The sequence below is a fragment of the Gopherus evgoodei genome, chromosome 6 (genome assembly GCF_007399415.2).
Source record: "Gopherus evgoodei ecotype Sinaloan lineage chromosome 6, rGopEvg1_v1.p, whole genome shotgun sequence".
Classification (NCBI taxonomy): domain Eukaryota; kingdom Metazoa; phylum Chordata; order Testudines; family Testudinidae; genus Gopherus; species Gopherus evgoodei.
Genome location: NC_044327.1, coordinates 16,628,833 through 16,641,079, shown reverse-complemented (window position 1 = coordinate 16,641,079; position 12,247 = coordinate 16,628,833). Strand labels below are relative to the sequence as shown.

General features: G+C 40.5%; 1 protein-coding gene across 1 annotated transcript in view; it reads left to right on the top strand.

The window, feature by feature from the left end:
- The window catches only part of SVEP1 (sushi, von Willebrand factor type A, EGF and pentraxin domain containing 1), a 174,926-nt gene that overhangs the window by 50,311 nt on the left and 112,368 nt on the right, over positions 1 to 12,247 (top strand). The window contains exon 7 of the mRNA XM_030567203.1: positions 5,820 to 6,017. Within this exon, the coding sequence (XP_030423063.1) occupies positions 5,820 to 6,017 (198 nt within the window). The remainder of the gene's footprint in view (positions 1 to 5,819; positions 6,018 to 12,247) is intronic.

Sequence of the window (12,247 nt, the reverse complement as noted above, 5' to 3'; positions counted from 1 at the left end):
GAATTATTACTCTCGCTGTTAAAAATGTGCCCCTCACTTCTAGTCTGAATTTGACCAGCTGCAGCTTCCAACCATTAGGTCTCATTGTGCTTTTTTCTGCTAGATAAAAAAGGATGTACTGTCAGTAAAGCTCTGTGTCTATCAAGAAGATCACGGAAGTCATGGATTCCACGACCTCTGCAACTTCTGCAGGGGGATTGTGCGGCAGGCCCAGGGGCCACCCAAAGCAGCTGGCTCCGGGGACAGCCACACCAACCACTGCTCCGGCGGCCCTAGTGCCCCTCCCCCAGCACCCTCCTGCTCCCCCCAGCACCCCTTCTCCCCAACAAGATTTAATCACAGGTATTTTTAGTATAAGTCATGGGCAGGTCACGGACCATGAATTTTTGTTTATTGCCCGTGACCTATCTATGACTTTTATTAAAAATACCTGTGACTAAATTGTAGCCTTAACTATTGGAAATACTTCCAAGCATAGGTGCTTGTAGGCTGAGATCAGGTCATCTGTTAACCTTCTCTTGGTAAATTGAAAAGATTTTGCTCCTGAGTCTCTTGCTAGAAAACGTTTTCCAAATTTCATGTCATACTCACAGCTCTTTTCTGAATCCTTTCACATTTGTCTACATCCTTTTTGGAAGTATGGTCTCCAGAACTGGACAGAGCATTGCAGTAATGGTCTCGCTAATGCTATGTTATAACAGTTATTCTGGGTTGTTAGGGCCCAATTAGTTTTACCTGCCAAATACTGCAGGCTTTTTTCCTACAAGGGTATGTGTGTGTTACGTGTATTTTTAATTCAAGGAACTTTTTATTGAGGATGCTGTTATAATGAATTGTCTTGGATGATTATGTTACATTATATTCTGTTGTCTAAAATTAAAATATTTGGTAGGAATGAAAACTTTCTTTCTTTCTTTTTTTCTAACTTGCAAAAAAAAAATTAATATTTCCCCACCACTAAACTCTTTTATCTCTTTCCCTCTTGTATTCCATTGAACAGGGCCGGCTCCAGGCACCAGCTTAGCAAGCAGGTGCTTGTGGTGGCCACTCCAGAGCAGGGCGCCAGGTTCAGATATTCGGTGGCAATTCGGCAGAGGGTCCCTCACTCCCGCTCGGAGCAAAGGACCTCCCTCTTAATTGCTGCAGATTGCAATCGCGATCACGTCTCTTTTTTTTTTTTTTTTTTTTGGCTGCTTGGAGCGGCAAAACCCCTGGAACCAGCCCTGCCACTGAAGAATGGTTTATAGCCAACATCTTAGATTTAGTGTACATCAGGAAATGTTAGTCTCCTCATATTATAATGCTCTGTACAATGCCCATGATTACTGCAGGATTACACAATTCACTGGTATTAATGCCAGGGGCACTGATGCCATCTAGTGTTGAAAGGATTAGTGTGCCCACTTTTAAAATGTGTTATGGCCAGTCTTCATCCTCAAGGTTTATGTATAAAAGGAAGAGGAGAGAGAGGTCAGTTAGTGCCCTGCTGTTCAGTATTCTTTTTGTCCATTAGATCAAAATTCACTTGTTAGTTTGTTAACTGTGTACTATATTCATTTGGTTTCAGTCAGCTTCATGTGATGCACTGTTTTACAGACATGGGAGAGATTTTGCTTTCTCATATGCTGGATTTTCACCCTGTATTTCTATTGGCATTAGTAACTGAAATCAAATTCTGACCCATGCAGTGTTAAATTATTTTATATTTGTATACATTTACAGAATCATAGATTGATGGGACCAAATTCTGCTCCAATGTACACCCTTTTAAATCCAGACTTATTGGGTCAGATCCTAAACCTTTGTAAATCACTGTAGCTCAGCTGAAGTCAATGGAGCCAAGACCGTTTATATGAGCTACGAATCTGGCTCACTGAGAGCAGAGGACCTGTAGAATTGTAGGAGTCAGAGATGAAAAAGATCTGTTAGGCCATCCTGACCTTTTACTCATAGGCTTATAGACTTTAAGGTCAGAAGGGACCATTATGATCATCTAGTCTGACCTCCTGCACAATGCAGGCCACAGAATCTCGCCCACCCACTCCTGTAACAAACCTCTAACCTATGTCTGAGTTATCAAAGTCCTCAAATTGTAGTTTGAAGACCTCAGGATGCAGAGAATCCTCCAGCAAGTGACCCGTGCCCCATGCTGCAGAGGAAGGTGAAAAACCTCCAGGTTTTCTGCCAATCTGCCCTGGAGGAAAATTTCTTCCCAACCCCAAATATGGCGATCAATTAAACCCTGAGCATGTGGGCAAGACTCGCCAGCCAGCACCCAGGAAAGAATTCTCTGTAGTAACTCAGATCCCACCCCATCTAACATCCCATCACAGACCACTGGGCATACTTACCTGCTGATAATCAAAGATCAATTGCCAAATTAATTGCCAGAATTAGGCTATCCCATCATACCATCCCCTCCATAAATTTATCAAGCTTAGTCTTAAAGCCAGATATGTCTTTTGCCTCCACTACTCCCCTTGGAAAGCTGTTCCATTCTAACCATCACTCCTCCAATGGTTAGAAACCTTCGTCTAATTTCAAGTCTAAACTTTCTAGTGTCCAGTTTATATCCATTTGTTCTTGTGTCCACATTGGTACTAAGCTTAAATAATTCCTCTCCCTCCCTAATATTAATCCCTCTGATATATTTATAAAGAGCAGTCATATCCCCCCTCAACCTTCTTTTGGTTAGGCTAAAAAAGCCAAGCTCTTTGAGTCTCCTTTCATAAGACAGGTTTTCCATTCCTCGAATCATCCTAGTAGCCCATCTCTGAACCTGTTCTAGTTTGAATTCATCCTTCTTAAACATGGGAGACCAGAACTGCACACAGTATTCCAGATGAGGTCTCACCAGTGCCTTGTATAACGGTACTAACACCTCCTTATCTTTGCTGGAAATGCCTCGCCTGATGCATCCTAAAACTGCATTAGCTTTTTTCACAGCCATATCACATTCGCAGCTTATAGTCATCCTGTGATCAACCAATACTCTGAGGTCCTTCTCCTCCTCTGTTACTTCCAACTGATGTGTCCCCAATTTATAACTAAAATTCTTGTTATTAATCCCTAAATGCATGACCTTGCACTTTTCACTATTAAATTTCATCCTATTACTTTTACTCCAGTTTACAAGGTCATCCAGACCTTCCTGTATGATATCCTGGTCCTTCTCTGTGTTAGCAATACCTCTCAGCTTTGTGTCATCCGCAAACTTTATTAGCTCATTCCCACTTTTTGTGCCAAGGTCAGTAGTAAAAAGGTTAAATAAGATTGGCCCCAAAACTGATCCCTGAGGAACTCCACTAGTAACCTCCCTCCAGCCTGACAGCTCACCTTTCAGTACAACCCGTTGTAGTCTCCCCTTTAACCAGTTCCTTATCCACCTTTCAATTTTCATATTGATCCCCATCTTTTCCAATTTAACTAATAATTCCCCATGGGGAACTGTGTCAGACGCCTTACTGAAATTGAGGTAAATTAGATCCACTGCTTTTCCTTTGTCTAAAAAATCTGTTACCTTCTCTAATAATACAGGATTGCTCCTTATACAGTCTAGTGTTTTGTCCGGTTTGGTAATATATGTCCTAAGTGCTGAGACTATCACCACTTCCCCAGAAGACTATTCCACTTTTCCTTATATTCAGCCTACATTTTCCCTTTCTCAATTTCTTCTCTTCACTCCTAGTTACATATCCCTTTGTACCACCCAACATAGTTCCTCTTCTCTTTGTGTTTGTGCCTGTCATTACATCGTTATGTTCCTGCCCCTACATTGTCACTTATCCAAACAGCTCATAATTTAGCTCTTTTAATTTTGATTTCCTGATCATTTTTGGTGTTGCTGTCTCTCCAATTTGTCAATAGCTGTCCCATAAAGAGGTGCCCAGAAATGAACACCATTTTTACTAATGGAAATAGTTTTTACGTTTAAAGACAATTATTCTGTCTAAAATGAATGTGTATACACTCAAGGCATCTGCAGACCGTCAAAATGACAACAAGATATGAAGTATTATTATTATTAAGTTAAACTTTAATCTTAATTTTTCAAAAGCAAGAGTTTCAAGGACAGGAAATGTTTATAATACTTAGATTCTGTCTTTAAAATAAGTTTTGTAGAACTGCCAGCTTTTCAAGGACTTGACAAAAAGAATTTTTTGTCTAGATATTAACTGTTCTGAATCTGAATCCTTTCTACACCATCAAACATCATGTAAGGAATGAACTAGGCTTCACCATCCCTATCTGTCCTGGGAAGCTTTTTGCATATCCTCTGTGTTATAGGTTTTCTCTCTGAATAGTGCTCAACAGAGGGGTTCTTTCAGTCAGCTCCTTTGACGTGTTTGACCAACTACCTAATGACACACCTGCCGTGGCAAACTCTTGGTTCATACATGTCTTAACACATGTCCCAGATATTTCCATCTTCTTTTCTGGATAGCTTTGGAGATAAGAAGTTGTTGAACTCTGTGATGAATCTTGGTGCTATACATTCATTCCATTTAATACTTAGCATATTCCTGAGGCATTTGCTTTGGAAGGCATATTAATATTTCAAGGCACATTTATTGAAAATACATTTATTGTACAAATTTGGTATCCACCTTTTACCATATTTGCCCAGCTCTACATGACAACAGTAAAAACTGCATTAACTGCCTGAAATAATAAATAAGGCTGGTTGAAAAACAGGATAAACTATAGGTGAAAATGTAGTCATTTCCCTCCCTCCTTCCTCCCACCCCATTTTATTTTTGGAAATTTCAAATTTTGATTAAATTTTTTCTTCACAATTTGAAAATATTTGACCTGCCCTAGTCACAAAACATTTCATAACATGAAGTTACATTTTTGGTCCCTGCAAATCCATAGTCAACATTTGCTAAACTTGGAAGTTTACGTTTACATGGAAACCAGCAAATTGTTCTTTGGTTGCCATGTATAGTTCCCTGAGTCTCGGTTCATATTTTAGGTTTGAACAAAATCAAATATTGGCCTGTAATAATTTGAAACTGGATGTAGGTTCACTTACGAGCCGTTTCACAAACACAAGATGATTGGGCATGTATGAAACCTGAAATAAACAAATTTTAATGACTTTTTTGTTTTAGTAACATTGTTGTACCTCTTAGTTCTCATTTCATGGCATTGTAGAAATGGTTCTTTGTAGTTAGTGTTAGTGTAGTTAGTGTAACTGCTCATAATGATACTCTAGCATCTGTATTGTGACCATGAAACAACAAAATAGGAACAGGTGAAATTAATAGATTCTTGTACAAAGCTATGGTGTGATTCCAGCAGAGGGCGAGGGGGAAAGGTAAATGGTGAATTGAAGAAAAAGGAGCAGACCTGATACAAGAGAGTGCAGCCAAACCTGATATGTCTCATGAGAATATTGCCAATGGTTGTAATTTACTAAAAAAGAACTCCTGCAACCATAAGAATTCACCTGAATTCCAGCACCCATTTCAAATGTCCATAAAAATACAATCTGAGTTTTGCCTATTCTTGTCACAGAAGAAGTGTCAGTAGTAAAATTAATGTTTGGCCTTCAAAGCACAATGTAACTCATGCAATACAAGGAAGATAATAAATAGCCTAGAAAATTCTGTTATATCTGAAACTTTTTATCCTTCATGAAGGCTGAGTGAAAAATACCTTATTAGTAGAGATCATCAATGGGGTTGAGTTGTAGTGAATTTTAGAACAAGTTTCAGATTATTTTCTACATTCTATTATGGGGTTCTTAATTGCTGGTAACTTTGGATGTGTATATTTTCTGTGTCTGCTGACATTTGTTTGTTTACTTCCTGTAGAGGTGCATTGCCCCATCTTCCAGAAGCCTGAGAGTGTGACAGTTCATCCGTCAAGTTGCGGACAGGGACCATCAAAATCTGGAACAGTGTGCCAGTTGAGCTGTCCCCGGGGATTCACCTTGTCTGGGGTTAGAGAAGAACTGAGATGCACTCCTTCTGGGAGATGGAGTGAAAGTGTCCAAAAGGCTCTATGTAAAGGTACAGACCTGAACAATAATTTCCACTGCAAGTAGATGTGGGTTCAGGGGGCAGGGGATTGCAGAGAGACAGATAAAGATGTGTTTGAACCTGAGGCAAAGTCTGATTAAAGTGATCTTCAAAATGTACTGCTTCTACTATTTACTGACAATAGAAATTAATATTTATTAGTTCAGCAACATTGTTCAGGTACGTTTATGATGCACCTCACCACCAGTCAGCCCTCTGGAGACCCCTCCCAGGTGTACTGTTTTGCTGGAGTTCATGGTACTGTGTGACTTTAAGGCCTGGGAGAAAAAGTTAAATTATAAATTGAAGAATGAAGATGAGAAAAACCTAGGCTTGAGATGGCGAAAGTGAAACCAAACAATATAACAGTAATAATATCAATGGAATATAATGTGTTTATATAGTTCCTTTTATCTCAAAGTTCCTTAACTGCTATGGAAACTTATACTAATATGCGAGATATATTAAGGTGTTTTATCCTAGTATATCAAAGCAGCCTCTGGAGTGAGGCACTAGCGCTTTTTAACAGCTTACTACTCAAAACTTTAGGGCACACAGCGAAGAATGCTGTAATTAACTGAAGCTGCACAGGAAGTGTAGATGGGAAAAATGTAATTACATTAGTATGAATTTAGCCAGGGCTCTGGCATGAACACTCAGCTCTTTCAGAAAATATTAGATTTTTTTTCATGCACAAATATACCTTCAGTTTGAATGCCTTGAACTCTAGATTAAGGGAAAACCCCAAGAAAGAACAAAAATAAAGTCTCATTGAGAAAGCATAGGGCATGTTTCTCTGTGATATTCTGCACCTGAAACAGAATGGAGGGCCTAAAAGCAGAGAGACAGGTAGACTCTTTAGAAATGTAAAGGCACATTACAAAAAACAGAATTATAACAGTTGTTTAGCACATCACTACAGAAAGTGCCACAGGATTTCTATTGTTTAACGGCCATAAGTAGTGAGAACCTTGATATTACTACTTATCCTAAACACAGCACCTCCAGCAGCATAATGATCCCAAGTGCATTGTTTCAGTTTTGACTTGAAGGGTAGAGTCCCACCTACTGAATCAGCAGCAGCCTCCATGCTCCTGGAACTTCTTCCATGCAAATATGGACTAGGCATAACTTATAACTAGGGCTGTCAATTAATCGCATTTACCTCACATCAAAAAAATCATGATTTAAAACATTAATCGTGATTCATCGCAGTTTTAATCGCAGTGTTAAACAATAGAATACTAATTGAAATTTAGTCAATATTTTGGATGTTTTCTACATTTTCATATATTTTGTATTCTGTGTTGTAATTGAAATCAAGGTGAATATTTTTATTACAAATATTTGCACTGTAAAATGATAAACAAAATAAATAATATTTTTAAATTCACCTCATACAGGTACTGTAGTGTAATCTCTTTGTCGTGAAGGAGCAACTTACAAACGTATTTTTTTTTGTTGTTGTTACATAACTGCACTCAAAAACAAAACAGTGTAAAATTTCAGAGCCTACAAGTCCACTCAGTCCTACTTCTTGTTCAGCCAATCACTAACACAAACAAGTTTGTTCACATTTACAGGAGATAATGCTGCCCTCTTCTTATTTACAGTGTCACCAGAAAGTAAGAGCAGGCGTTTACATGGCATTTTTGTAGCTGGCATTGCAAAGTATTTACGTGCCAGATATGCTAAACATTTGCATGCCCCTTCATGCTTCGGCCACTATTCCAGAGGACATGCTTCCATGCTGATGACGCTCTTTAAAAAAAGAATGCATTAATTAAATCTGTGACTGAACTCTTTGGGGCAGAACTGTACATCCCCTGCTCTGTTTTACCCACATTCTGCCATATATTTCATGTTATACCAGTCTCGCATGATGACTCAGCACATGTTGTTCATTTTAAGAACACTTTCACTGCAGATTTCATAAAATGCAAAGAAGGTACTAATGTGAGATTTCTAAAGATAACTACAGCACTTGACTCAATGTTTAAGAATCAGAAGTGCCGTCCAAAGTCTGAGAGGGATGAGGTGTGGAGCATACTTTTAGAAGCCTTAAAAGAGGAACACTCTAATGCGGAAACTACAGAACCCAAACCACCAAAAAACAAAATCAACCCTCTGCTGGTGGCATCTGACTCAGATCATGAAAATGAACGTGCATCAGTCTGCACTGCTTTGGATTGTTGTAGAGCAGAACCAGTCATCAGCATGGATGCATGTCCCCTGGAATAGTGGCTGAAGCATGAAGGGATATATGAATCTTTAGCTCATCTGGCACATAAATATCTTGCAACGCTGGCTACAACAGTGCCATGAGAAAGCCTGTTCTCACTTTCAGGTGACATTGTAAACAAGAAGTGGGCAGCATTATCCTCTGCAAATATAAACAAACTTTTTTGTCTGAGTGATTGGCTGACCAGGAAGTAGGACTGAGTGGACCTGCCAGTTCTAAAATTTTTCATTGTTTTATTTTTGAATGCAGGTTTTTTTGTACATAATTCTTCATTTTTAAGTTCAACTTTCATGATAACGAGATTGCACTACAGTACTTGTATTAGGTGAACTGAAAAATGCTGTTTCTTTTGGTTTTTTTCAGTGCAAATACTTGTAATTAAAACTGTACACTTTGTATTCTGTGTTGTAATTGAAATCAATATATTTGAAAATGTAGAAAACATCCAAAAATATGTAAATAAATGGTATTCTATTATTGTTTAACAATGCAATTAAATCGCGTGATTAATTTTTTTAATTGCTTGACAGCCCTACTTATAATGTCTGTTGGGATCACACTACAAGGCTGTTTGGATCAAGATGAAGCCGTGTGTATTGAGACCAGGCACCCAGGGTTTACTGTGATGGGCAACAGTGTAAAATCCTAAAATAAGAGATATCAGTAGTCTCTGAAGGCTAAACATCTCTAGTGAAGATGAGAGCAGTTGCAATCTGTTGAATTTTATACAAAGAAAACATGTCCCTGCTTAGTTCTCTTTGTTGTTTATATGTATTATGCAGCCAAAATACTTCACTTATCCAAAATAATCTGTTTGCTCACTACCTATTATTAGCCTTTCTTCAGAACTTCACTTTTAACTGGAACTTGCTACAGCTGAAAGTCCATGGTCCTGGGAGTGTGAAACACAATTGGAAGTTGTTTTAAAGAGCATGCTTGCTATGAAAAATTTCTTCAGAGGAAGGCGAAGTGGCTTGTATTTATTGTTCATGCAGTCTTCGCCATGGAATTTTAATTACCAGAGTTATAGTTTGAAATGTGTATGTCTCTAGCAAAGTAGTAAGTGGTGTCAGTTCTTTAGCTGGTTTAAGGCCTCTTGGGCATAAAGGGTTCAGAGGTGAACGTAGTTGTCGTTGCCTAGTGAGACTGGAGACCATTTATCAAAGAGCACTCCAGTAATGAAATAATCCTGCTGCAGTGTTTGGAGAGGCTCCATGCCAGGATAACAAAAAAATGCTTTGGGTTTTGTCAGAGTAAATGGGGACTTAACTGTTGTTGGCCAGGCAGCACAGATTGTACCCAGTGCTAGTGAAACAGAAACTCATTGAAACGGGAGGAGGCCATTTGTCACATGTGGAACCTTTGTTTAGCAGCAGAAATTAGTCAGAGCAGCCATTCAGTCAGAGCACTCTTCCCTTGGAGTCAGTTCTAGACCATGCCCCAGCATGGTGCTAAAAAGCACTGTTCTCTTGCTCTGATTAGATGTAAAGCTGAGGTTTCACACACCTGTGAACATAAAAGCTCCCATGGCACTTGTTGTCAGCGGCGGCTCCAGGCACCAGCGCTCCAAGCACGTGTCTGGGGCGGCAAGCTGCGGGGGGGCGCCCTGCCAGTCCCTGCAAGGGCGGCAGTCAGGCCACCTTCAGTGGCTTGCCTGCAGGAGGTCCACCGGTCCCACGGATTCGGTGGCAATTCGACGGTGGGTATGCCAAAACCGCGGGACTGGTGGACCCTCCAGCAGGCAAGCCACCGAATCCGCGGGACCGAGGACCTCCCGCAGGCAAGCCGCCGAAGGCAGCCTGCCAGCCATGCTTGGGGCGGCAAAAAAGCTAGAGCTGCCCCTGCTTGTTGTAAGAGGAGAGGTGTTAATCTTTTACATTAATCAAATTTTTACTTTGGTAATTACATTCTGTCTGCTTAAGTTGCCTCATGCAGTTTCAGTTAGGCATAATGTTCTTCTATGCTCCTATCTGAAAATAATGTTGTTGTGTACTGTTAATAATGCTATATAACTTTTCAAGTTCTGGCCAAGAGGATGGTAGGTTAAGTGAGCACTCTCTCAGGGAGGTTGTGAGCTTAACTAGTTAATAGACTCCATCCTTGTTACGCAGGACTCCACTGGAGTTTAGTCATTGACTTCAATGGGAACAGGGATTGGAAGCCATTTTTATAAAGATGCGTGAGTTTTTCAGATGAAAAGTTATTATAATAAATAGTTGGAATACCAAATTATTTCTGTCCACATCTCACTCTCATCTTCATGAGCCCATTCCCAATGCACCTCCAGTTCTTTCCCCTTTTCTCTGGCTACCTTCTCTTTAGAGGGCACCTGATTATGGGGATATTAATTCATACTGTGAAACATGCCAAGGTTTGGCAAACCTCAGAGACTTACTCTGGTCTGAATTATTTCCCTCCAGTAGCAATCCCACCATCTCTCTCATGCATGCACATTCACTCACAAACACATGCATATCCACACACGAACATTCTCTTTAACATATCCTGGGACGTTAGCTCACAGGAGACTCTGTGTAACCCCCACGCCTCCTGGGTTTGGTGCCCTGTCCCATCTATTGGCACCAAGACCACTTAGAGAGAGATTAATGAGTCTGCTCTACAGCCTTAGCTAATGGCCATGTGGCTTTTAGCTCATGCAGTAGAGGCTTTTGCACTAAGCTCCAGAGATCCCAGGTTTGATCCTGCCTGCTGATAACTGGAATCTGTCAGTGTTATACCTGCACTGCTCCTTCCCTTCTCATGTTTTCAGGGATGGCCTACTGACCCATTTCCTCATCCACTTTTTTTTTGGTGGTTCAGATTGCGGAGGCAGTCCCTGAGCTAGTTTTCCACCCACTTCTGCATCCATATGAAATGTCTTCCATGATAATGCAGAAAATCTACCCCTTGCATTCCACAGCAGCAGGATGGAAAATATTCTGGTCTCAATGCTGCCATTTTAAGTAGTTTTCCTCATTCTTAGACTGAGACGCTCCAGAATGCTCCTCACTAATAGGGAACTTCTGAGAGCTATTGGAATAAAAGGTGGGGCCTATCTGGGAATAGGAGATTTTTGAGTGGGGAGTAGCTGGGATGAGTCACTGATTTAGTGATGAAATGGTTAAGTTTCAACAGGATTTACTGGAGTTTCACTTGATTTTTCGGGTTCACGTGAAAGAACTCTTGATGACAATAGGCCAGATCAGGGGTCAGTAACCTTCAGCATGCAGCCCGTCAGGGTAATCCAGTAGCAGGCCACGAGACGTGTTGTTTACGTTTACCATCCACAGGCACAGCCCCCTGCAGTTCCCAGTGGCCGTGGTTCACCATTCCCAGCCAATGGGGGCTGCAGGAAGCAGTGCAGGCCGCAGGGACGTGCTGGCCACTGCTTCCTGCAGCTCCCATTGGCTGGGAACAGTGAATCGCGGCCACTGGGAGCTGTGGGGGGGGGGGCCTGCGGATGGTCAACGTAAACAAAATGTCTTGCAGCCCACTAGCGGATTACCCTGATGGGTCATCTGCCAAAGGTTGCAGACCCTTGGGGCCAGATCCTTAGCAGGTCTGAAGCAATGTGACTCATTTGCCTTCAGTGAAGTTATGGCAATTTATACCTGCTGAAGATTTGTTCTGATGAGGCTGCTAATCTAAGTTCCCCAAAGTTGGGTGAATATAACAAACTGCTGGGTTTTGATAGTCCTTCTTGGGAACGCTTGTCTTCTAGGACTGAATGTGCTTTTGTTTGAGAAAATGAAGTATTTATAAACAAAAAACTTGCAAAGAATTACACTGACTTTGCAAATGATTCTAAGGAAAACTGTAGGTGTCATTTTGATTCTCCCACCTTTCCATCAGAATCCCCATAAAACAATTTTTTGTGCCATGACATTAAAAAATGGTGTATTTTAGGGTAACTAAAGCTTAGTAACTTTTTATGTGAGTTCATAACTTGTTGTCAAGAAATAGGGGAATAAAGTAGCCA